The 27,077-nt window shown below is 42.0% G+C and overlaps 1 protein-coding gene across 33 annotated transcripts; it reads right to left on the bottom strand.

The window, feature by feature from the left end:
- Positions 1 to 463: 463 nt before the first annotated feature.
- Positions 464 to 27,077, bottom strand: TNNT3 (troponin T3, fast skeletal type). Of its 33 annotated transcripts, none has more exons than XM_017807529.1 (19): positions 27,043 to 27,077; positions 25,881 to 25,894; positions 25,198 to 25,215; positions 23,308 to 23,319; positions 22,476 to 22,493; positions 21,415 to 21,426; positions 20,840 to 20,854; positions 18,616 to 18,630; positions 15,997 to 16,008; positions 10,189 to 10,207; positions 9,347 to 9,392; positions 8,428 to 8,544; positions 8,011 to 8,088; positions 7,644 to 7,757; positions 7,331 to 7,440; positions 6,393 to 6,483; positions 5,662 to 5,702; positions 3,348 to 3,388; positions 464 to 857 (listed from the first exon to the last, which is right to left on the bottom strand). In XM_017807529.1, the coding sequence occupies exons 1-19, from the start codon at positions 27,060 to 27,062 to the stop codon at positions 598 to 600; spliced, it is 1,053 nt and encodes a 350-aa protein (XP_017663018.1). In that variant the 5' UTR covers positions 27,063 to 27,077; the 3' UTR covers positions 464 to 597. The 33 variants fall into 33 exon arrangements, with proteins under 33 accessions (XP_017663018.1, XP_017663008.1, XP_017662998.1 ...); XM_017807519.1 differs by lacking the exon at positions 15,997 to 16,008 and adding an exon at positions 14,788 to 14,799; XM_017807509.1 differs by lacking the exons at positions 20,840 to 20,854; positions 21,415 to 21,426 and adding exons at positions 14,384 to 14,404; positions 14,788 to 14,799.

The following is a 27,077-nucleotide window of genomic DNA, read 5'->3' as shown; positions in this document are numbered from 1 at the left end:
ACCAAGTAATTCACACTTCAGTATTGGGCTTTAATATTGTATGCAGGTTAATGGCCCAAATAAATATTCTAATATAATATTCGAATGTGTCATACTCTATTTTGCACTGTGATTCATCTGCATCTATGGAGAGGTATGTGCTGAAAACTATCACTTCTAGACATTTTGCCTTTTATTCCCAATTCTCTGATTCACTTCATCACTCAAACTTTCAAGTCAATTTCAACAACATTTGGCACCCAGATTATGAGCTCGCCCAGAAGAGTCGGGTTTTGGTATCTACCTGTAAGATGGCTATAAAACAGGCCCCTAGTCCTGGGTCCCTGTTGAAGATACTGAGCCTCATTCTCAGTTGCAGAGCCAGAACAAATGATATTAAATAAGGATTTGGACCAACTCCAAAATCCTTGCAAAATGAGATGGTGGTAAATAAAATATGAAACACCACTCCAGAGGGCTGTCATTGGAGTAGGTACTGGTTGTGCTTTATTTACAAAATCCAGAGATTTGTACACAGCAATCTACAGGAGAGCATAGGGCTGGTATCAGGAGGATAAAGGGACATGTTCAGCAGGAATTGAAAATGCCAGCAAGGAGTCATCTCAGTTCCACAGGGAACCTGCTTCCCCTTGAGGAAGCCACCAGACCCCTCCAGGAAGAAAGAGAAGAAAAGCAGCAGCAATAGCCAATCCAGGCTGATGCAATTTTTGTTATCATTGAGGCGTGAGAACACAAGTGATCGGTGAAGGAAGAAAGAGGAGACCAGCAAGGTTTCAGCGCACCACTAAAGGCCATCCTGCCTGGTTCTTTACTTCCAGCGCCCGCCAACCTTGCCCTTGGCTCCTGCCTTCTTGCTGCTACAATACAAAAAGAAAGAAAAACTTGTCAGTATGATGGAAGTGGTGGGGCTCTGTGGCCACTCTGCATTTCTGACTATTAGATTAGGTTTGAGCTGCTTTCACTTCTAACAGGTTGGGCACACCCGTCATAGACCACATCCTAAGAAAAATATTGTAAATACTGTGGAAAGAGATTCCCCCTGGGGGTCTAAGTGAAAGACCAGGATGTGCATGCCTGAAAGAGGTGGACCCTTCCAGATTTCCTGCATTATCAGGGCAGAAATCCAGGTGGTCTCCAAACTAAATGACAGGCCTGTCCAACCACAGACTTGATGTTTCTCTGAATGCAAATCTGCTATGATCTGGATTTTAGGATTTAGAGCTCTTTTTGGAAAAATTTCCTCAATATCAAAAAGCTCTGATCGAATTCCCCAGATGCTCTAATCATCTATTAGTAGAGGCAAAAAGCTGAGCACTAATTTAAATACAACTAAGAACTGCTCTGCTTTAGCAAAGGCAGAGCGGCTTCTCACTTACATCATGAAAGCAAGAGCCTCCAAAGAAATCCAACCAACTCTTTAGGCCTCCTCTCAAATCAGTATCCCTGTCTTGCTCATGGAGCAGTCCAGCTAAACTCCCCACTCAAAGCACCTGAGGCAAACCCTCTCCAAGAGTATCTTCTTGCACACAGAAGGGCAATCCTACATGCAAGCCACTTACCTTCTGACTGAGAAGCAGACACACCTGGAGTCAGCATGGGGCTAGGTGTGAAGTTAGTTGAGTTAGATTCCGCACTAGTTCCCATTAGCAGCACCGTGGTTTATGGGGCTTGGCACACCCCCAAACCTTTTCATCTTACACACACACTGATGAGGCTGCTTCTTGAACCAAAGCACATGCAAACTGGGGGCAGCTCTTTGACACAGAAGAGCATGGGGTCGGGGGCCAAGCACAAGGTGGTGGGGCCTTGCTACCAACAGGGAGGCCTTCTTCAGAACCACTGGTTACTCCAGGAGCAGAGAAACATGGGGATGTCACATCTGGGGAGATTTTTGTTGTGCTGCCCCATGGATTGGTTCAAGAGCACCAGCCATATTTATGGAAGGATGTAGCACAGTGACAGAGACATACACATGTGTATACTTTACCTTTTGACCAAGATAGGCTTGGTCTAGTTGAAAAAATTTACCTTTAATGTGAGAGAGAGCATGCTTTTTCTGCTTATGTTAAATTAATCTCAATGTTCCTTTTGCCGGCCTTTCTGAAGGTTCAAAACCCAGTATAGTAGCTGCATAACTCCTCAAACAAAGACAGAGTCCTTTTATCTCCACAAGCACCTGTGATGTTTGATGTTATGCCTAACCTTTAGACTGTGCTTAAGGAGCCTTAATAACGTCTGAAGCAAAAGACTCACTTAATCCTTGTATAACACGTTAGCAGGCAATGCTTTGGAATGATGGTGTCTAGGCTGGATAGAAATTTAAGCACACAGAAATCTCATGAGCTGTGGACTTCTCAGTGCAACCTTTTCAAATGATGTCCTGAGAGAGTATCATGTCCTTTGGGGGAGCAGGCATGCAGTAGCCTGTTGTGGGTGGTGTGGTAGTGCCTCTCAAGAGCAGCAATGTCCAGCCAAACCAGGGCATCCTTCTGCAGCTGCACATTCTGCTGAGGTTTATCAGCCTACAGCTCTGTACAGAAAATACCACGTGAAGGTCAAGCGTTACGTTTGGCATCTACAGACAACCAAGCGCCCAGTGTTCCATTTATCTGTTAAAGCAGGGCGCCTTGGGGAAGTGGGAGGGTATTGTCTGGTCACTCCTATCATTCAAAGATGTCACCAAAGACCACTGCTTCATTCCTGGCATGACTTTGCTAAGATACAGAAGCACAGAGAAGATCAAATCCCACCACTGGAGAGCTCTCCTATTTTGCTTCCCTGCAGTTACTTCTCTGTGGCTGTCAGTTTTCTATGTCCTAGCCCCCAGGCTTTATCTACATCTGGTCTCTCATAAGTTCATTAAAAATACCTAGAATACTTAAAGATATAAGGCTTAAAAAAGTCTAATAAAATAGTCTTGTAGTGAAGGAAAGTGGGAGAGAAATGAGTGAAAAGAACTCACTACAGTAATCCCATGATGTTAGTCTTGTTACACACCATTCCTTGTAATCTTAGCAACCACTTGTTTACCCTTTGTAAACAAGGGTTGTATTCCCTCAAGTATTCAAAGCACCTTGGTCAGGTGTTTGAAAAACCCAGCAATAAGCAGATGACAATTTTGAAGTCAGGGTGTGAAGAAACATGGGGTTTTTTTTCTTGTTAGGTGTTACATTCACTTCAGTTTCCCCTTCATTTTCTCAATGTGAGGCAGGATGGGAGTCGCCCTTCCATCTCTAGCCTCATTCCATTGCAACAAGAAAATGTCGGTGTTGAGGCTGAAGTGACTAATTTGAACACTGAGAAGATATCCCCAGTCCAGGAGCTAGGAAGGGGATATAAGTACTTACTGCTTCTGGGCCTGATCGATCCGGTTCCTGAGGGTGACAATCTGCAAACAACATATATGACCAGCGTTTTTAGAGATCAAGAAACATTTTTCCCTCAAGGAGAGGGGAGTTTTACCTGCTGAAGTGCTGGAAACAGGTGCCTAGAGTAGGAATAAATACTTCCTTTGAAATAAAAGCTCACCCACAGTTGAAGAAGAGAAATGTTTCTTCTTGGCAATAAATCTGCAAGCCAGCTTCACACATCAAGGGAAAGAGGAGCTAGAATTTTATAACCCTTACTAGAAGAGTTTTACATATTCAAATTAATCTCCTATGAACTCACATACCAAACTGTAAGAGAGTGAACCAGAATGAGTTCTGCCCAGCTGGAAATGGATGCCTCCATCATCTGCATGTGGTGACCTCACCTCCTCACTTTTCCCTTAATCCTACACATTAGGAAGTGTGTAAGCTCAAAGAGCTTCCATGGTCTTTGGATGAGGACCTCAAGAATGGAAGATGGGTGTCACATTCTGCTGGAGTATCTTTGCTGGGCTGGCAGAGTAGGAGGCTCGGAGCTTGCAGCAGTCACCACCTTCCCAGCCACTCATCTGATAAGAGAAGATGACTTTTAAAGGGGCTGAAGAAGAAAATATTCAAGGGGAGTCTCAGGAACAAGAGAGGAGAGGGTTGAAGTGGGGGCTGTGAAAACCTTCCCAAGCTCTGCTGATGACTGCAAGCCTTCAGAGTGTCTGTCGTACCAGATGAAGCATCTCTGTTTAGCCATGAGTAAACTGCGTATTTCAACCTGATGCATGGGAAACCAAACACCTACCTTGCACAGGATGAGTACCTTATGGCCTGACTTAGCATCTCAGTCCTGGTTGGTAGGCCTAGACTTGCTACTGAAATCCTGAGACTCTTCCAGCTCAGGTACTGGAAAAGTCCACAAAAAGACTAGGGTGTGATAGAGAGCCCTCTTTTGCCCCTTCACCCTCTCATTTGGAACTGAGTCAGGGTTCTACTTCTTTTCCCTGAGTTGGAAAAATGCCTTTTCCGAGATGTACACTTTGCATCTGCTTTTGGTGCAATTTTAAGTTCTGCACTGACTCTGCAGGTCCAAGAACTGGTGACCCAAAATTTGAATATTTGGAGTCGCGCTTGACATTCCCCGCATGCAAAAGAAGAAAAAGAAAAGTCATACATTCAGGTTGTCCCAACAGCTGGTATTTCCTGGCTCATGTCTTTCCATGGCAAACAGAAAAAAAATAAGAGACTGAAACATTACCAAGAACACAAGGAAGAACAGATCAACAGATCACCTGCTTTTGTACTTACTCGTGGAAGTTTTATTATCTGCCTCAGAAGTTTAAATTGTTTTTTACAACCAGGTATTTTTCCTGAGTGTGGAGGAGAACCAGTTGTCTTCATTTTGACTCAAAAGACTCAAGACTTACCTTCAGCGATAACCTTGTGATTGTGACTATAACACTCACTCTCCAATGAAGCACCAAAGAGCAACAGACACTAAAGAATGGCTCCATTTCTGTGTGTCCCAGTTCCTTCCTTTGTCTCTCCCTTTTGCATCCTTGCTTGTGTTTCCTTCATTCTCTTTGCTATTTTCACTTACCTTTCTCCTCAATTTTTTCTTGCTATCATCTTCCCTTTGTTCTTTCTTCTCCCATCTTAGCCGTGCATTTTCCTTCTGCTTTCCTCATTCTTTGAATTTTTTGTTACTTGCTTTTCATCAGTGAGCACCTCTCTCTTTGTTTATGCAGAGGTTTCATTACCAGATCATGTACCCATCCCCTGGCACTGCCTTATTTCCTGTTTTTCCACACCCACTTGACCTGTCATCCTTAAGCTAGCCCTCTCCAATACTTTGGAACTGGATAACCATGTGCCACAAGGTAAAGAGGCTTTCTAAACCCTATACTATTCTTTTTTGTGAAGTCCAAGCTATTACACATGTATCCCTAAGCTTTTTTGCGTGTATCCCAGGTGCATCAGGGTGACACCCCATGCACACAATACCAGAGGTTTGGATAGGGAATTATTTTAGAGGTGCACTGGGTTCCATGCTCACTTCTTCAGCCACATCCCTGTTGGACTCTTGGCTCTTTTCTAAATTACCACTTTATATCTTTTCAAAAAATGGAAAGGGAGAGAAAAAGGAAGTGAATGGAGAGACACCAGATCCAGTTTTCTCTTTTCTCTCTGCACTTGGAGCCAAGCACCAGTTCCCATCTGGCACCTGGTCTCTGACCATGCGGCAGGCTCATGCATTTGGTAGCCTTTGCTGCTGCTGTTACACAGGCAAGTTCATTGTACTTACAACTTGGAAAGCTCCTGCAGCCTGCAACGCATTGTTAAAATCTAAGAGAGATTGAGATAGTTACATTGGTGTTGCTCACTCCCCGTCAGCATGTGTCTGTGTGATTGGAAATTAAAAGGAGAGCGAGACAGAGAGATCCAGTAGGATTTCTCAGCCACTGAAACCTGAAATGGGTGAGTGCAGCCCTATCCAGTGACTTTGTGAAGGAAACATGTCCACTTCCTGTTACCGTATGACACTTCAGTCAGATGCTCCTGTCTGGAGACAGTTTTCAGTGACTCCAGAGAGCTCAGCCCACAGGTATTCTGTCTGGGATGGAATAAAACTCACAACATTCAACTTTGAAATCAAGGATGGATGTAAAACTATTACTTTGCAATGGAGATTAATGAATTGAGTTTCTGAATTTTCAGGTCACAGTTACTTAGAGATAAACAAGAATGAATCAAATGTGTTTCAGCAGAGGGCAGGGAGTCTGTTTTCCATTGGGATTGCCTTTCCATGGGGCACTGAAAACCTTGAGGGTGATCTATCCAATTTCAGCCTAAAATGTGAAATCCAGTTCAAGTATGTATATTAGGGGAATGCAGTTCCAAGCATCTTGCTGCTTAAATATTGCAAAAGGGCATTGGAGACCCAAATGATGCCACAACATGGCTTTTGCCAGAGGAGTCACTGAGATTTTTACATTTTGGACCCAGTGCCATTAACAAAATGGTCTCTCAACTCACCTCATATTTTTTCCTCTTGATCTGCTCTGTAAAGTCATATTTTTCAGTCTCCAGCTGATATAACCAGTCCCATAGCTCCTTGGCCTTGTCCCTGTGTGTTTATGGGAAAAGGAAGATGGGAGAAACATGACATAAGATATTTTCCATGGTTTTCACATCACTAGTAACCAGGCTTTTTACAGTTTATTTAATGCAGTTCACTCATCTTTCTGTAAACCCTTTCTGTTCTCTGAAAGCTACTCACCATTTTCAAGGTCATATTTTCCCGCCTTCTCACCACCAAAGCTTTTAGACTTGCAGTCTTGCATATGTCACACATTAGCATAATTCCCCTAATTTTCCCCCTAACTCTTACTGAAAGATAAGACTCCAGTGGAATCAGACCAGAAGGAAGCAGGACTCTGAAGGTCACTCAGATAAGTAGAGCAGCTGCCATTGTGCAATCTTATCTGTGTCAGGGCTGAGGTGAGCCAACTTCATCTTTCAATCATGTGTAAACTCCAACATGTGCAGTCCAGACTATCATCTGATGACTACTCTGCACAGAATACTCAGATTCCAAACCTCCAGCCTTCATAGAGATCCATATTCATACCTTAGCAGCTCTAACTCACCCCTGGGAATGTTACAGATACTATTCTGTAGGCTTGTTCAACTAATCTCAAAGCTAGTCCTGTAAATGACCAATCCTAACTAGCAGGAGAGGCTAACTGAGCTATGCCAGGACCATGGCTAGATGGCTATCAATCCATTTCAACACTTCCTTACATCCCCATTTCCCCTCCATTCTCCACATCAAAGAAGGGCACAACTTCACCATGTCCTGTGATAAATTTCAGGGAAGACCCCCTCCTCTTCCTGATTTGGTCACTAGAGAAGACTCCAGTAAGACCAAAGTTGCGTGGATTACATTCAGTAAATTAGGATAAGCTTGTTACCTCAGCTTGTCTTCATTAAGGTGGTCAATGTTCAAGGGCTTGCGCCTCTCTGCCAGGATCTTCTTCTTTGTCTCTCTAGCTGTTTGCTTCTTTCCTCTCTTCTGATCAGCCTGTTTTCAGAATATTAATTAACATCAGACTGCAGAAATTAAGCCTGAATGAAACCATTTCAGCGACAGAGCATGTAAGACAAGCTGCTGGGGATCCAAAAGAAGAAAAGTTGGGCTGTTTTCTCAATTCTAATAAAGCCTGTTTCCAGCCAACCCCATGATTTAATGTTTTTATGTTAAATCCATTGATATACGATTTTTACCTTAGCCAGATAACTGCTGTAATTTGCACCCATGGAGGACAGAGCCTTCTTCTTCTTCAGATCATCCTCAGCTTTTCTCTTGGCATCTTCTTCCTCTCTCCGTGCCTTTTCCTCCTGTGGAGTGCAACACACAGAGCAGATTACTCTAGGGGATACTCCCAGCTTCCCCAGCAACCAGCATCACTGCAGGGAATGTGATCAGAGAAGTATATTGATGAGAATTGGCAACTCCTGTTTTCTGCCCTTGTTTTAAAGGGTGGTCATTTCATCTTTGGACTGAGACAGGCAGAACCTGCAGTTTTTCCTGTCTCTAGAGATCTCCTCCAGTTTGATGTTGGGACAAGGAGAGAGAAGCAAAGACACTTACCGCAAGCCTTGCCTGACGCTCCTTCTCCTTCTCAGCCCGGATTCTCTGTTGCTCTGCTCTTTCAGCTCTGCGCTTCTCCTGCAAGAAACAGTGTCAGAGGCATTGGATCATCACTGTGGCTTTGTCTGCCTCCACTATTACACACCACTGCCAAGAGCTTAGTTTCATAAAGAGTGAGCCACCTTCTCCCTTGCTAGAACATGCAAAAGGGTCTCATGTACAATTCCCAGAAATAAAAAAAGAGGCTGAGAGGGGACTGATGTGGGAAAAGGTCATTAAATGGTGACTTGAGCAGTCACTTCTGTATATGGCAGTGCAGCTTTCAGTCAAGGTCTGTCAGTGGACTAATGGATTGAGCTTCTCATCTACAGATGATCTCTCAATCTAGTACAGGGAAATGGCAGTTCAAGGACTCACAATTCTCTCCTTGAGGGCAACAAGCTCTTCCTCTTCCTTTCTCCTGGCTTCAAAGTGGCTGTCAATCAAGGCCTGCAGTTCAATCAGATCTTTGTTCTGCCTTTTCTTTTGGATGTCCTAGAAGAGCAGGAAAGTGCATTAAGCCTATATTGCTCCAGGAACATGCCCTGGACATTCCCAGCACCCTGCATATACACAGAGAAACAAAAACAGAAAGTGTCTGTAGATATCCATGAAAAATCTATGGGATTATCTTAAAAGGCTGTTGGTGCAATCAGTGACTCATTCCAGGTGACAGTCAGAAGCCCAGAAGGGTAAAGAATCCAAATCTCCCATTCCCCTATACCGTATTTTATCCTTGCTTTGCTTACATACCTATCTTTGCATATACTTAGCTTCGTCCTCTTTGCTTTGGAAAATGAATCTTACTTAGAAAATATTCCTGCATTTTGGGCAGGAAGGTTGAAAACCTGTGGAGGTTTTCAACACCAGAACTTCTTCAATTTTCTATCAACTTTCTAGGAAGGTATTTGGATCTCTCTTTTTTTATTGTAATTTCAGCTAGTTTTTCTCAGCAATAGCTGAAGGCCTGCAACTTTCAAACCATTTACAAGGATGGGACAAGGGATCTGAGATCTCCTAAAGCATTTGCTTTTTCCTTCTTATATTGGCTTCAACTATTCAAGGTGAAAAAAAAAAGAAATACATGATTTTAGCTGAGTCACATTATCAGTGAATGCATCCAGACAGCTTCAGGGAGCAGAGAGCAGCCTTTTACTGAAAACAAGTGGCAAAGCAACCACACTCTGGTCCTTGCCTTTATCCTCAGCAGTATCCAGTACAGAAGGAGTTATGTGGGTTTACACACATGTGTATGAATCAGGTACAGACAAACACCGCCAGTCTCAGGAATACTTACATCAAAATCTACTTTCTCACCCTCTGGTATTTTAGGAGCAGTTAGTCTGCAGAGAGTCGAACACAAAACAAAAAGAAAATAAAAGAAAAAGGAAGGATTTTCATCTTAAAGAACAGGCAGCTTTTTAAGTAGCATGTCCTGACCTCACCAGACCTGCCCTCAGAAACAATGCTGATAAGGAGGAGTGTTGGTGGAAATACAGAGGGGTGAAACAGCAAATCAATGGCAAACTACTCAGGATAGTACTAAGGAGCACTGTCCTTCCTGGAAGGCCATGCAGGTCAGGTGCTACGCCCAAAAACCCTTTACACTCCAAAGCCTATGGTCATTCCCTACCACATGGAAAGATGTTGGTCTGTGAGGCCGTCTGCACAGTGCTGCACACTCCGTTCTGGGCAGCCGGCAGAGCGGGAAGGGAGGGTGCTGGGGCCCAGAGCCAGAAGGTTTATAGGAAGCTTTAGTTAAGTTTAACTCAGCCCAGCCCAACATTTGCCACCCTTCCTACTGTCAGCAGTCCTGGAGGGACAGGTAGTTTCCCAGCTGTGGCCTCTCAGGGAGGATTTACTCTTGAGCTGCCTGTATTTTGGGGTACTATGAGAACACTGTATCTCGGACAGTTCACAAGCTGCCTGATTCTACAAGGAACTGGTCTTAAGATCCAGACCAGTAACTGCTGCTAAGGCATCCTCTGAAAGAATCAGACATCCTGGAAAGGCATGCAGGAACAGATGGATGTTGCATGCGGGAGAGTTGGATAAAGGCTTCAAGTGGCCATTTGCCTAATAGACAATCTAAGAGCTTCTGCTAGACCAGAAAAATGATCCCAGGGTTCTGAAACTCCCTTTATTCTGGGCTTCTCCTCTGTATTTGGAAGGATGGAGCAAAACAGGAAGGGAAAAAGAGGGAGAAAGTTAAAACAACAGAGATCACGCCAGCTGCTAAAGTAAAAGGAGGGAAGGGAAATATGATCTTAGGGGAAACATCCCAGAGAAACTGGTTAAATCTCAAGCACTTCCAAAAGAAATACACACACTCACACACCCCTTTTGCTAGGAGTGAATCTGTTTTTACCCTTGAAACAGAATTTGGCAGAAAAGAATCAAGAGACTGTATAAAAGTCTCAAACATAGCATCTGGAAAGCAATGGTTTTGTGTAAATGCAAAATTATTTTCCTCAAACCATCCTAACCAAAGCTCTAAGGAGGATAGCTGGGCTGGAGGATAGAAGAAAATGTTGCCTTTTTCAATCGGCACTTCTTTTGCTAAAGGCAACCTGAATTCACAGTCATCTCAATGACAACTAGGCTTTACCAGTTTAGTTCAAATCCCTCACATGGAGGCCAGGATGGAAAAATCTTTATGACATACATTTTCTGTTCATTGGCTTCCAAGACAGCTTAAGGCACATGTCCCTGAGATACCTTGGTGCCATGGGGAAGATGCTTATTCTTCTGCACTGTGTGGTGCTCCTCAAACCCAGCTTGGAAAGGCCATCCTCTCTTAGCAAGCATCCTCTCCTGCTGAGGTACATGCAAAATTCCCATGGGCATCAATGGGAATGATCTTTTCATCTCCAGGAGAGGCATAATGCCCTGATAGGCAGGCTAACCCATCACAGAGACTGTCACCTTGGGTTCTCTGGCTGTCAGAATTCTTCCCTTGCAACAAGTGACCTTTCCCTGGCTCTCAGAAATGTGCTGGTCTTATGAGTTACTTGCTTAATATTTGTGCTTGTGATCAGCTCCCATCCCTGCTCTGCTTTTTAAACTTTAGTTATTAACTCCAGTGTAATGCCAGCAAGTTCAGCACTGTTATTCTCACAAACAGAAGTAAATTAAACCTATGTGTTTTTTCTGGCTCATTCTCTCAGAGACCCAGGTTGACTTGCATAACCACACACTATATTTGAACTTTCAGGGATGCTGATGGATTCTGCAGTACAAGACTCTCCCTGTGTTGGCTCAGTGGGAGGAACTGAGGAAAAAAAGCTCACAGCCTATTGAATCTGATTTTAAAAAAAAAAAAAACTAACCAGATTTGTAAAGTAAAAGTAAAAACAGCCTCTTCAGGAGTGGGTACATTTGGCCTGTTATCAAAATCATACTACAGAAAGATATTACATTGTTTCAAATGCTTATTTGCATTTTGAGACTGATGGAGGAAATTTGGAATAGCAAATGGAACACTGTAGAATAAAATAAAATGAAACATTGGGGTGTCCTGCACAGGGCCAGCAGTTGGACTCAGTGATCCTAATGGATCTCTTCCAACTCAGCATATTCTACGATTCTATGATTGTAAGAGGAAAAAATAGCAAAAATCTTACACTGGAAAATATTTAGTGGAGGAAATCAGTTGTAAGATTGTTGGATAATAAAAATTTGAGAGAGTGGTTGGAAATGGATTATTGAGATAATTAAAGGAAAATACATGAGAGATGCATAAAAGAGATCAGAAATCAACCTTTCCTTCCTCTAACCCTTTCCCATATAAATTTCATTAATGACATTTTTTGGGGGGTAGACTCTTCTCATTTACTGCAAGAACTCCGCCTACCAAAACATGTCTCAGTTGAGGCCTCTAGATGCCAGAGCGAAGCTAATAAAATAAACAGCAAGTAATTTGAAAAGTATTTTAGGCCGCTCTACTATAAAGGAAGTCACAAATTGCTCCTGAAGAGAAATACCATTAGCATGCTTCTGTATTTCTTCAGTTATATTTTTAATTGTTTTGCTTCTCAAATAGCCAGTGAGCTTCTTAACACATTAGTTAAATTGCCTTTTACCTGGAGAGAGGAAAAGTAATCATGATTAACCAGTCTATCAGGGATGTTGTTTACACAGGATTCCCTTCCTTCTTGACATACACAGAGAATTTTCATCACCATTCCTGTTTAGCTTAAAGCTGCCAGTCAGTAACTCTTCAAAGAGAGAGGGGGAAAAAAAGCAGACAGGAAATGACTGGTTTTGTTTGTTGACCTTGGTTGCCAGGATCAACACCTGTCTGTCAAAAACTGTGAAACTGGTTTCAGCTCCCACCGAATCAGCACTTTAAGCTTCATTAAACCAACAAACAATTGTAAAAATAAAAAGAAAAATTAAGGTTAGTTGTTCTTGAAATAAGAATTCTAGTTAGAATACCTAAAGGTACCTCCAGAAAACCAGAAAAGGGGATGTTTTATTAAAAAGCAAACAGTAATAAATCTGTCCTTTGCAACGCATTGATCCATACTGTATGCACCAAAAGCAGCCCAGGGATGGGATTTTTTTGAAATGCCCCTTCTTTCAAGAGTCAAGGAACTGGGCCAAAATTTGTTGACAAGCAGGAATTGCCATAGCAAATTCCTGTTCCTATGGTGGATTTTGACATTCTGGTCATTCTGACTATGAACCATGGGGCTGAGACAAAATCCCCACATACAACCCTGCCAAAAGAAGGCAAGAGACACTGGAAATCCAAGTTCACTGCCCTGGTGATTAGAGAATCTCTGAGTTTCTGGTTTCCAAAAGGCTAGCAGAGGGAGGGGATACACCACCATAAATACCACCCCGCTTTCTTCTTCCCAATCTATGAGATATTCACACGTGCTCCCCTTCTCTGGGAATCCATCTGAACTGTCTTTACTTCACTCAGAAACCCTTAAACACCCTCCCTTAATTCCACTTCTCAGAAGCAGCATATCTAACTCACACTGTGTCCTTGGGAAAAAAAGAAAATCAATATGCTATTAAAAATAAAAGGAAAGAATGAAAAAAAGAAGGATAAAGAGGGACTCAGGAAGGTCCTCAGGGTATTTCCCTAAATTAGAAAAAAGCCTGAAAAGCAAGCAAGAAAATTAAAACAAATGAACAAAAAAAAAAAATTACAAAAGCAAAACAAAACAAAACAAAACAAGGTAGCACAGAAAATTCAGGGTGTTTTCAAGTGATGTTGGGCTTTGTCTTTCAAAGCAGGTGGCTGGGTGTTCTAGGGGTTGGGACAATCAGAACAGAACTGACTTCAAAGGCCTCTAAAACTCTGTGACAGTCTTTCTATACATTTAAACTGGCCAAGTGGGGGGCTAAGTTATCTTGCCCACATACAAGAGCAAAACATTTAGATTTGGTCTTTTCACATGTGTACTCCAGCGCCCACTCAGCCAAGTATTACAACCAGACTATCTTAAGCCCATGGCCTGCCCCACCCGTCTGAATAAATTAATCCACATTTGATGTTTGGCACAATTTTAAATGTGTGGTTTGGGCAGAAGTTTAAAATTCTGTAGATTCAGACCTGGAGCCCATGATCTGCTCAGGCTGAGTGAGGATGGCATGTCTGTGCAGGGCTCAGCTCCATTTTCAAGTATGCCATATGATTTAAGAGATGCTTTCGTAATTTTTGGGGGATGAAGAAGTTTTGCTGATGAGAGCTATAACACAACAGGTTCCACCTAAAAGACAACTCCAGAGCAAGCTTCTGGAGTTTGATTTTCATCATCTACTATCCTGAGGAGGATGTAGAAGCTTCTCAATACACTAGATACCCCCCAAGGGTGATTGGATATGCACAGTGAGCGATTCTTTGCGGCAGAGATGTTTTGGCCCAGTTCCTGAGTTTAAATTCAAGTGAGGAACAAAAACAGACACAGAAAAGAAAGTGAGATGTTAGGAAGATGACTTTGTTGTCCTAAGACAACACTAAGCTACCATCATTGTATTCGCCTTCTTCATCAGCTGTAGGTTGAAGGATAAAAGAAAAAGAGAAGAAGCACAGCAGTCAATTCACAACCAGCACTGTTCTGAGAGCAACTGTCCCCACTCCCTTCCTGCTATGCTGGGAACCTTAGACCCTCTGGAGATTGAACGAGAAGAAAAAAACACCTTTTTGGTGACCTGATTTGGCAAACATACGGCCCTTTTCACCATGTTCATCCAAATCCATCCAGAAGGATCATTTCCCTCCCCTACTCTCTTTGCTCTTGAACGAGGTCAGTGTTTTTAACACTGTTTCCCCAGCACTGAAAGAGAAGAAAGTTGAGTCTGTAGGCACATCACATACCTTCCTCGGGAGCTTCCTCTGCTGTTGTCATGGTGCAAGCAGCGATGGAAAGACAGGAAATAGAAAAAAAAAACAGAACAGATATTTAAAGCTCTTGGAATCCCGAGAAAGAGACCAGGGAATGCATGAAGGGGGGAAAAAATAAAGGAATTAGTGAATTAAGGGAGAGAGAAAAGGTATCTGGAGAGACTGTCAGGAGTTAAAGATGCTGTAATGTTAAAATAGTAGTAAGCATGGAGGTTAAAGGAGAAGAGGGCTGCAAATAATCATTGTGGTTAATATTTGTTTCTCTTGTTTTGTTCTCTTCTACCAGCCCAGGACTCCTGTTCTCTCTCTCTCAGACACACACATACGAACTTTTGTGTTGCAACTAGATGGAGTAAACCAGAAGTCGTGTCACATACCTGGCTCATGAACTTCAGGTGTGAAGTGTCATGGAACAAGTTGCGATGGAAAGCAAGAGAATGAGAACGAGAAACCTGTTATTTCACACACCAAAAGAGCTTTTGAGCCAAAGGGGAGGAGGGGCAGAGAGGAAAAGGGGAGCCAAGAACCAACTTAAGAAGTAAACCTGAGGTAAAATAATAACATTTGAAATAACATATAAACAGAAGACACAAGTCAGGAAAAGTGAAAGAGGCAGATTTGTGATAATAGTGCAGTGCTTAAAAAACACTTCTAAGCATAATATGACATAAAGCACAACCTGACAGCACAGTGTACCAAGGTTTACCTTGATTTGAAATATGCACATGAACATAGTCATCACTTTCAAGGCACTATTGGATTCACCTTTTACTGCAGCAGTATTTCAGCCATTTGAAATAAATACAGTGTGGTTCAGAAACCTGCTGAAATGCCTGCCATAACTCATCATCAACGTTCAGCTAACCTCCAAAGGAGGTCAGTTCCCTTCTAGATCTATGGCTCAGGCCATTTTCTTCCTTGAGGAAAACTTTGATGTCTGTATAAATGTACTGCTGTTCTTCACATCCATTTGCAATGCAGAATTACAAATGGATTACTTCATAGGAAGAAAAGGTTCATTAAAAGTCTGTGCAGGCCTACATGTCATTCTTCTGGGATTTGACAAAACAAGAATAGATTAGCAACGTGAATTTGCAGGGCAGATTTTGCTTTTCAGTCATACACACAAACCACTGAATATTTTGCAAAGCAGGCATAAAAATAACACAAAATCTCAGAGCATTTATATTCCCTGTGTACAGTCAATGGGCCAAATTCTGCCCCAAGATTTGAAATAAATCCTTCCCTATAGGAAGAAACATTCATTCTCATATCACAGTGCAGAATCTAACCCAAGCCACAAGGACAATTTTTGCTGAGCTACTCTTTCACAAGCATACATGTGTTCGCCTAGTTTTTAGTAAAATTTTCGTGCAATGGGTGAGTTTCCTCCTCCTTAGTGCTGATTACACTTTACTGAGAAAAAATATTAAACTAAACTAGAACCACCCCAAAGGCATGCAAGTTACAATCGATCATTAACTAATAGGTTGTTATCCCCTGTCACCTTGTATTCACACCACCATCATTCACACACACCATCCCAGCAGACAGACACTGGGGAGTTTAGAAGTTAAATCACATACCTGGAGGGGGGGCTTCATTTAGTAGGAAGTGTCAGGGGAAAAACACAGGAAAGGAAGATAAAAGAATTAGAAATAAGTTATTCAGGAGGGGATCACCTCAAACTTTGGTAAGACTAGGCTCAAGAAATATCATTTGCAGACCAGGTTATAGGGATAGACTGTTAATAAGAGTAGAAAAGGAGAGTAATTACAGTGGGATATGAAGTAGACAGGAAGGAGATGCCATAGAAACAAAAGATAAAGGGAATTTGAATGTTGATGAATTGCAACAGTTTAAATCATGCAAATATATAAACCATGGGCAAGTATAGTAACACTGGTGACCCTTAAAGTTGAAAGAAAACATACCCAAGAAGAGAGTTTTACAAGCATGTAGCATTACCTAGATTTCAGCTATGTACACGCCCTTTTAACTATCAGTGCTAGCATGAGGATGTGAGAATTACTGCAAGGAGGTGCTGCTTTGGATGTATCTCTATGCCTGCATCTGAAGCTCCACTATCTAAGAATCCCTGCTGGCAGATTCAGGGCTTAGCTCTGCAGAACTGGAAATATTTGTGTCTACACAGAGCTGGTCTCTGCTGCAAGGGACTAGAAACTGCTCGAGCCGGCGTGCCAGGATCCTGCTGCAATCCACTCCCTGTGAGTGGAAGCAGCTCAGGTTTCTGCAGCTCAGGTATCTGCCCTCTGTCCCAGCTGTGGTGTAGTCACAGCCCCAAGAGTTTTCAGGGGCACTGAAAAGTTTCTTCTAAGCTTCTTAGAAGGTGACTTTTCAGTTACAAACAATATATATACTTTCTTACAGGGAAAATAAATTTTAGGGAATCTTAAGAATTGATTGATTCTTCATGATTCTGGTTTTCTTCAACATCTTCAAATTCCTATGTACAGGAATGCTTCAGATTAATACATAGGAATTTAGATGTCACAGACATGCGCTTGGTTACATGGAAAGAGTCAACAAGGAAAAATAAAGGAATTAGAGCAAGAACCCCACAACAGCAACAACGCTGAACTTGTGCAGGCCAAAGCTGTGACTTAGATGATGTGGTAGGCAAAGACAGCATAAATAACAGAGAAACTAATGCAGTTTCATGCAGTTATATGAAAATCTAGGATTGTCTCCTGACATAAAAGTTTTCTGTTAAGTTTGTTATATTTACATTGTCTTTATAAACTTTTGGTTTTGTTGTGCTTTATGTTATAGAGGCAAAGGAAGACTTAGGGAGGGTGTACGTATGGCTTTATTGTTTATCAGACTGTGTTAATACCTTCTGTTTTTCACAAATTTCAAGCTCATACATCTGTCAAAGCTAGAGACCAACACCTGGGTAATGAGTAGCAGTTCGATAACTATCAGGGAGAATAGGTACAGAGCCAGGCAAAGCAGCAGGGATGGAAGCAATGACCTTTAACTTGTGCAAATCAAAGTCAGCAAAATCTTAGGTGCAGATTAACAGACAAGAATGAATATGGTTAAAAGGAGAAGAGAAAGATGTGAAACAAGAAGTGACAAGAACAGGAGAGATGTAAGAAGCAGTGCACAGATGAATGTTGAAGTATTAAGTCATGTAAAAATCAATCAGGTAGCTTTCACCAACCCTGGCAAAAGCATTGATCTGGTCTGAACTAAGAGGCTGGTCTCCCTCTGTGGACAGCAGAGTGAAATAGCTGGGGTGAGTGGCTGCTGAGATGTGACTGCTTTAATAATGCTACTCCAAATGGCACAGAATAATTTTCATAGACAGTTTAGAGGATGCTGCAAGTTCAGTTTCTGTTTTTCCAGGTAATAAACATTAAAACATTCCCGTAAGCACTGTGAGATGACTCTGAGTCCAGTCAGTGGCTATTATTGCAACTTACACATTGAGATGTTTGTCTTCAAAAAATGTTATTACATTTTTCATGCAGCAGTTAGCTTTATCCTCATTATTATGCATCACAGAGGGGGGGAAATTATGACTGGTGGAAGGTGTAAGGAAGCTGCAAGTTTCAGTTTATCATTAATATTTGAACTTCCACCATCTTTGAATTCCTGAGTATAATATTAGAGTTACTGCTATCATTTTCCAACAGAAATCATAGCTCAATTAAATTTCAATATTTCAGAACTCACATAGATTTAGATAAGATTTTGGTTAAAAAAAATAGAAACTGTTTCACAACTATAAAAGGTTGCAGAGATATTAACAACTCTGGAACAAAACTTTTTCACTTTTTGCCTGGTGGCAATCTCTCATTCCAGATTTGTTCTTGCATTACACTATATATACCCCACATTATCCATAAAGGCAATGCTTCACAAGCTTCTAAAATAGAATTTTCATTTCAAAATTTGGAAATCTTCCATAGAGGAAAGAGGGAAAAAAAAGTTGGAACATAATGTTTTAACTAAATAAAAAACATATTTTTCAATAGCTGTCAAACAAGGCGTTCCTCCTTTTTTTCTTGTCTTTCTCTTTTTTTTTTTTTTTTTTTCCTTTTTGGTTGGTTGTTTGAAAAGTTTCCATTTTGTCCCAATTCAGCACATGACCCAATTGTGAAATTGCCAAGCAGAATTGAATTTCCAGAACACAATAACCCTTCAGATTGACGCAGAGGAATTCAGAAGTCACATACCTGGTTCATGGACTTCTTTAAAAGGGAAGTAGCAGGGAAGGAGATGCAAAAAAAAGATAAGAGAATTAGAGCAAGAGACAGAGGATTATTAAAAAACCTTAGACTTTTCTTAGCCAGGGTGGAGGGGTTAAAGAGATAAAAATCATTAATCAGATTAAGTGAGAAACAGAGGGCACATATGGATGGCAATTAGAAAATCGTGGAGGAAGGAAAGGGTTGTTGGGATATTAAAGATGACTAATACATATATATTCATAACATTATAAATCAAGTGCCATTGGTAGCCTTTGGTTGACAAAACATTATTGTATGTAGAGCAAGTCCATTACCCATAGGTCTGAATGTGCAAGAAGGGTATAAACAACCCGCTCTTATTCATGTGCATAGAAATCCCAGCCACTGCAGAAATCAATGGGCTCCCAGGAGCTGGCATTGATTTCCTTAGTGCCCAGGATTTCACCACTGGTGTGTAGGACTGCACACCGATGTGGGAAGGTAAGTATGAGCATGTTACTGCTCTCCAACCTGCAGGATAAAGCATTTGATGAAAGCCTAGCTGGGCAAGCAGAGAGAGGCAGGCAGAAGGGCAGTTGAAAGGTAAATGGGTTTGGGCTGCCAGGTTGATGCTTTAATAAGCATGACCTTGTATTTTGCTAATCACACATATTGTCTTACCAGAACTGAACTTTAAAATTCAGCTTATAAAATCAAGTAAAAATGCAACCCTGCCACCCCCATTTTTGCATAATGCACATTAACCCAGAAACATACCAACAGTTATGGAAAAAGCAAACACTACACCTTTTCTCAAGTATGCTGCAACCAAAATGATGCCACTCGGTGCCATCCTTAGCCCAAAAGAAAGCTAGGTGTGACATGGTGCCACTTGTTGCTTATGACTTCAGGTGGAAGTCCCATCACCATACATTGCTGCAAAAGGGAGTTCTGCCTCTGCGCAGTGGCGAGAGGACAGGAGGAAGAGGTGCACCCAACTGAGGGACACGGCATTGCCACAGGACACAGCTGTCCCACCTCTAACCCCAGTGTATGGCACAAAGGAAATGGGTTTGGAAACACTCTCCTCGTATCAACTGGTGTCCATACCAATAGCCTGGTTAGAGACATCAGGTGCTGGGGAATACATAAGCAATGCCCAGCCTGTGCTTCAGACATTGTTTCCAAACAGCAGTTAGTACTTATTACTCATCACACTGCTTATCCTACAAGAGCAAAGCAGCAGAGGGTATTTTTGCATCGTCTCATCTTCAACCACCTCCAGAATTCCTGCACGAGTTACCGCTCCAGACAGAAACAGAGGAATTCACAAGTCATGGCACATACCTTCCTCATGAGCTTTAGCGTGTGGGAAGAGTCACAGAGCAAAATGCAAAGGAACACGAGAGCGTTAGAAACATCAGAACAACTTTTCACTTGTGCAAAATGGAGGGGGAGGGAAAGACCGAGAATACGTGGCAAGGAAATAAAATGAATACGGATATGAAAAGCAGTACTGGAAGTGAGGGTACAAATGATCTGAGATATTAAAAACATAAAGCTGATTTAAGCAGCCATATCAGATGACATTTGTCCTATGCGCCCATTCCAGCAGTCCTGCATAAAGCCCGGAGCAGCATGCTGTTTCACAACCCTGACACTTGGATTTATAACCTGAGGCCAGCAGGTTTTCAGGGGCTGTAAGTACTACCATGAGACAGTGGTCTAGAAACTCCATTATATGAACAAGAAAACCATCTTTAATCATTTGCAAAGCTAAAACATCAAATTTATCACCATTTGCTTTATACCACAGGGTTTAAGATGAGAAAAATATGTGGAAAGGCTACTGTAAGAATGTCAGCCAATCATGAGCACATCTGCACATCGTCTGGAGGCCAGACCCACCCCGAATGGTCCAAAATAAGTCTCCCAGGGAGACCCAACCAAACTCAGAGTGAAGGCTTTTCAACATTCATCCTTTTAAGAGGTTTACATTTCCCAGAAGTTTTCAGGCTTTTTTTTTCATGCAACAATGAGCACAAAGTATCAGCAGTCAATGTCAAGACAGAACATGAAGGAAGACAGTACAAAAAACAAAATGGTAGCAAGTTTTAGTCTATATTAATATGCCTATTTTTAACTCCTGTTTTCTTTTACCATCTTATGGCTTACTGGCTAAACCAGAGCTTACTCTGAAAGACGGCAATTCAGGAGTCATGTCACATACCTTCCTCATGAGCTTCTTTAGGTGGGAAGAGCCACAGGACAGGATGGAAAGGAACATTATGAGAAATACAGTGTTACATAAGCTGACATTACACAGGCTGAAAACTCTGCTCAGAGGGAAAAGTTTTACCCTAGTAAGGGATGTGCTAATGGCCAGGAGGGGAAAGAATTTGCAGCATGTGTGGTTGGGAAACAACTTCACCTTCATGAGAAGGAAAGAGGCAAAGACATTGAATCAGAGAGGGGAAATCTCACGGTAAGCTCAAATAATACATGCTGAAATTTCTCTCTAGTTCCAGTTTTGGAGGAACAATTCCTGCCATTGCCCAGATTGACTTTATGGTGAGCTCTGCACAGGTCAGGAGGGGCAGAGAGGCCAGGTTACCCCTTGGACCGAGACTATTCCTGTGTGTGAGCCTCTGCGAGAACCTGTCACAGAGGTGAGGTGGAAATCAAAGGCAAAGGGAAGCAATAAGGCAAAGTAACTGGGTCCTGATCCTCTTGCACCACCCTTGAATCCCCACCACCACCAACAAGGAGATGGCGGGGAGCAGTTTGGAAGGCAATGGCACGTACCTGCCGGAGCAGCTTCATCAGGTGTGACATGGCAGGAAGTAAAAGCAATGAGATGGAAAACAAGAAGAGTTAGACTAAAGAATGTGTGAATGTAAGAGGGTCTAAAAAAAAACCACAGAGGATATGAAATAGAGAAACAGAGGATGATGAAATGGAGACAGGTGACCAAAGCACACATAGATACAAGAAATGTAAAGCCTTCTGAACTTGGATGCTGTAAAAACTCTGCAAACTGCTCAGAGTGGGCCTCTCGTGGCACTATAAACAGGTTTACCCCTGTTTAAAATACACCCAAAGCATGAAGCTTTGCAAATGCAGAACCGACACGCCCTTTGGCTCCTTGTACCTGGAGCACCACATCCCAAACCCCTCAAGTGCAAAGGGTGAGTTTCTGTTCCAGCCCCTCTTCTGCCCTGTCTGTCCCCCCTTGCTAATGTTGTATGAAATGTGAGGAGCCAGCTGGGGTTACTTGCCAGCATCTACGTACATATAATTATGCCGTATTGTTTATATTATATATAATATTATATATTATAGTTTATAAACTTATAATATATACAATATACTATATATAATATGACATATTATAGAATATGTGCTATGTACCATAAGGCTACACACGTATTTTCCACAGATGGATTTTGACTTCAAAATCCATCTGATCATGATCTGCCAGGCTACGTAGGAGAAACCAGTTGACACTTGATAGAAACCTTTCTAGACAGACCTCAGTTATTCCATGGCACGTGTTACAAACAACCAGGGCTAAAAATCAGCCTTGGAGACTGCTGTGGCTTAGGTGAAAGGATGATATCCACATTTCCCCTGCTGCTCCCTCCCCAAAAACCAGAGCAGAGGTGTCTGCACAGATACTCCAGGATTTGAGGTACCCTCAGTGAAACTTGTGCAAGGGACAAGAAAAGCCCTCTGCCTGCAGGTAGTTTGTCACAGCATCTTTCTCTTGCCTCTCGCTTTCTTCTACCACCTTGCAAAATCGAGGTGCACATCAGCACCAAACTCTGCTGCAGGAATGAGCAGGGCTGAGGTGCTGCTTCACATACCTTCCTCCTGAGCCTCTTCTGTGGGTGGGAAACGTCACACAGCAAAGGAAATGGGAGGAGAAAATTAAAACAAGGAATATGTTATTGGAACATTCTTGAGGTTTGCCAAGCTCCCAGGCCATTATGGGCAAGAATACACAATGATGGAATTACAGGGTGAGAGAGAATTAAAAATAACATTTTTATGGGGACATTATGGGGTTATAAATGTTACTGAAATATGGGAATATGACCACAAGTGAAAACCACATAAAAAGGCATCCAATATTTTATTCTTTATTAGAGCTGGCTAAAATTTCCTAAAACTGGCTTTTGGTAATTTTTTAATCAAAAATAAAACTGCTGTATTTCTTTTGCTTTACATATTTTTCTCAGTTGGTGAAAAAAATTCACCAACATTAATCAATTTTTGAAATTTAAAACAAACTCATTCCCAAATTCTAACAGATGAGTATAAACTTTGCAGGTGTCCCCCTCCCTTTAAAAAATTTAAGCTTTTGGAGAGAAAGGAGAGGACTTGCAGTAAAGCAGTTCAGTAAAAAAGGTAGAAGAAAACAAATACATATATATTTTTTTCCACATACATATATGCATTTATACATACATATATATATATATATATATATAATGGTTTGGTTTGGTTTTTTAAACAAAAAAAAAGGCCACATTTCCTACCAGCTCAATAAATGACATCAATGTCCATCATTGCATTGATGTCTATGGCTCAAGACCAAATCTCAGCCACTGAGTGTGAACCATTTGCTCTGGATTTCTGCACACAAATTCTTCCTCCACACTGAGAGAGAAAGAAATCAAAAGCCATGTCACATACCTTCTTCATGAGCTTCAGGTGGCAAGTGTCATGGAACAAGAAGCAACAGCAAGCAGCAAAATGAAAACAGAAAACTGTTAGAAACTAGTACTGGGGTGAGCTAAGGCCTGGAGAAAAAAATGGTGGTTAGAAAGTGATGGAGAAAAGTTATATGGAAATGAAATGGATAACTTTGGAAGAGAAAAAAAAGGTCAAGCAAAAGTAAAGAGCATAGAGAAGATACACCATAGAGGAGATAGTCATGCAGATTAAAAAAAAAACAACTTGGAAGTCACCTGCCTATTAATTTCATATCAGTCATGAAATTCTTGAAACCAAAAGGTAGACAGTTAGGGAAGAAAGTAAAAAAGCAAGAAGTGCTTTTCCTTTAAGGAAGGCTTGTCTGTAGGAACAACACCCTTTGCTTGCTCTTTTGACATTTGACAAGACGAAGGATGGAGCATGAATAACATCTTCACCTTCCTGGCTCTGGCTCTGCCACTCCATGCAGGACTAGAGAGACATTATGATGACTGAAGCTCTACAATCTATATTTTTTCTTTCTTTCTTTCTTTCTTTCTTTCTTTCTTTCTTCTTTCTTTCTTTCTTTCTTTTCTTTCTTTTCTTTCTTTCTTTTCTTTCTTTTCTTTCTTTCTTTCTTTCTTTCTTTCTTGTCTTTCTGTCTTTCTGTCTTTCTTTCTGTCTTTCTTTCTGTCTTTCTTTCTTTCTGTCTGTCTTTCTTTCTGTCTTTCTTTCTTTCTGTCTTTTTTTTTTTTGAGCCCTCAATCCTTTCAGAAGCAATGCCAGGAATGTCAGTACTTTATGGCAGGAACTACTCTTAACATGGCCACTGTTCCCACCACCACTGATGGAAATTTGTCCATTGCAGCAACTTGGTGGAATCCAGGACAAAAACAACCAACCAATCAATAAAAACAAACAAAACCACTAAAACCACACACACAAAACCCCAGAAACAAACAAACAAAAAACCAACCAAATACAAAACCCAGCTGTGTATAAATTCCCAAAAGAGACATTTCTACACAGAGGCAAGTCTCTCTCTCTGAGTTGGTCTCATACCCTCCACATGCAAATATTCGACCTCCAGTATAGGGTTTTGCTCTTGACCCCTTAGAAGATGTCTGAGACACTAAGGGCAGATCCTGGGAGAAAGTCCAAGAGTTTGGCACTTCTCTCTGTTCCAGACACCTTGGGAAAATGAAGGATGACAACTGGCAGCTACACTTGCCTGAACTTAAGCCAGTGTGTCAAAAGTGCCCAGCAAAGATAGTGATACATCTCCAAAATCTTCTTCTCCCTGCTGCCTACAAAAGGTGAAACAACTTGGGTGAGAAGGGGTTTTCATGCTCCATCTTTCCAGATCAGCACTCTGTCTCTCACAGCTTGTCAAATCACATTTTACCAGCTAAAGGTGTGTTAAAAAACTTCATCTTTGCCAGTTGGTTCTCTGCCTTCCCTTTTCTGTCCTCAGCAGTGCCCTGTTGGGTTCTCCTCAGGAGCCAGACAACCTGTTCTTTTCAATTTCAAAATTTAAACTCAATTTGTGGACATTGTCAAAATGAGAATGGCAGGATTTCACCAATGATACGTTGTGTGGGCTCTGCACCAGTCCCTGCTTTAAAAGGTTCTGAGTTTATGAGCAGATTAGTCTCTAGCTTTTTCACCATCCCCAACAGCTCATTCAAATACTCCATTTCACCACAACGTGAAGGCTCTGCACGTCATGGCCTCAACTTGAATGATTTTTTTGTTTCCAACTGGTTTACCGATCAAGTGTTTCAGATCACCTTTAGCAGCAAGCACAAAAGAGAAGGGTGAAGTATAGACAAGGAAAAGCAGGACCAAGATTCAAAGAAAGATAAATGACATTCCACTTTTTTTTGTTACCTTCTTCTTCGTACTCCTCTGCATTGAAATGGGAGAGGGGGGAAAAAAGCAGACAAATGAACCGTCAGCCTTGACACATCGGTACGACATTACCCACGGCAGAGCCCTTTGCGCTCACAGGGATCCCGGGCAAGATGGTCTCTGAGAGGCCACTTGCAAATCAGCAAGTAAAGTAACAGATTAAATGACTTTGAAAATAAAAAAGAGGAGTCATAAAAAGGGGAAGAAGGTGATACAGCATTGATTTTTTTTCTTGGGCAAGGGGAACTCAGGATTATATATGCATTAGAAGGAAAAGGGTAGCAGAGAGGGTCCCTGAGAATAAGAAAAGCTTCTATGTATATTGCATGTGTATATTATGGGGATTTATATTTTAAAACAGAAAATATTACATATACACAAGCTTCAAAATAAATTGCCAGCAGATGGCAGTGCCCCTACAAAAACTAGAGGCGTCCCCTGCAACCAGGGCATCAATGTGGGGCTGAAACCCCACAGGCTGCACCCAGCAAGAACACGGCCAGGCTGCTACAGGTAGTGTAAAAACACCAGAATCTGGTGACAGTCAGACAGACAGAAGCACAGAAAAATAAACCTCAGATTTGTCTAACTGTACCAGCTGACACAGCCAGAGAATGCTGCAGGCTTGCATGGAAGCAACTAGAGACAGATATAAGACTTACCCTCTCCTTGTTCCCTGTGAGAGAGGAAAAAAGGATATTGAAACTAGATAAATATTTCTCCCACTCCATATTGTCAACAAGCTTTAAACCATATAATGAAGCAATACAGTGTAGCATTGTTTAAAGTCTATTGTTTCTTTTTTCCCCCCTTCTCTCTGCTCTTCCAGGAGATATTTGGTTTTAAGAGTGGTAAAGCGACTCGGTTTGAGTTTTATTTTAAATAGTGTTCCTGATTCTGAGGGTGCATATGAATCCATATCCAGGAGTAATCCTCCACCCCAGGGCTCTAACGTGATACCCACACACGAGTGCTGTACAGGTGGACCTCAGCCCCAGTGTGCCAGGCAAGCCAACCTGCAGCCAAGGGCCCACGTCAACCCAGATGTGCTACAGGCTCCCTGAACCCTCAGGCTGTCTAATAGAAATTTGGCATAAAACAGATGCTGCTCAATGTTTCTCCCACGGCTGTAGCTACACCAGTCTCATGGTCTGTTCCCGTTCCTTGCCCACACTTCCCAGCTTCTCCTGCTCTACCATCCCCTTGCATGAAACCCAAGCCTCAGAGCAGCCCTGGGGCCAGATCCCAAAGGAAAGACATGTTAGTCAGAGATTGCTTAAAAAAGGCACCAAATTTTATCTTTAGAAAAAAAATGTTAAGAGCTGGGCAAAATGACACAGGTTGAGCTGAACTTATCTCCTAGCAGAGGAGAGGGCTAAATGACCACTGTTATGTCCATGATTCCTCTGATCCCATGACTGCTCTAAATCTCCCCTGTGTACCTACTGATGCATTAATGTCAAACGGCCCCATTGGGTTTGGTCATATTACTCTCAATTTGTTAAACCAAGGCAGAAAGGGGCTCCTCCACTGCACTGTGTATTTCATTCCCCCTCCTCCAGGGGTAGTGCCACAGCCACTGAGGGCAGGCTGAGCTGGGTGGAGGTGTTTGGGGGATGTCCTGTGTTAGACAGGGAGGAAGTCAGGTGAACTTCCATGGGTCTTTCACACTCAAAGTCAAGATGCTCCCTCCTCAGTGCCTTGGGGGGCTTCAGGCTGTGCACAGAGCAGCACCCGGCCTCTACTCCCTGCTGGGATGCCCTTGCTCCGCTGCATGGAGCAAGTTGAGCCAACGAGCACACACACAACTTTCTCTCTACTTACACTTCCTCGGTATCAGACATGTTGGCAGTGAGTTT

Source organism: Lepidothrix coronata, unplaced genomic scaffold (assembly GCF_001604755.1).
Source record: "Lepidothrix coronata isolate B3197 unplaced genomic scaffold, Lepidothrix_coronata-1.0 Scaffold1, whole genome shotgun sequence".
Lineage (NCBI taxonomy): Eukaryota > Metazoa > Chordata > Aves > Passeriformes > Pipridae > Lepidothrix > Lepidothrix coronata.
This window is presented reverse-complemented; position numbering and strand designations above follow the sequence as displayed.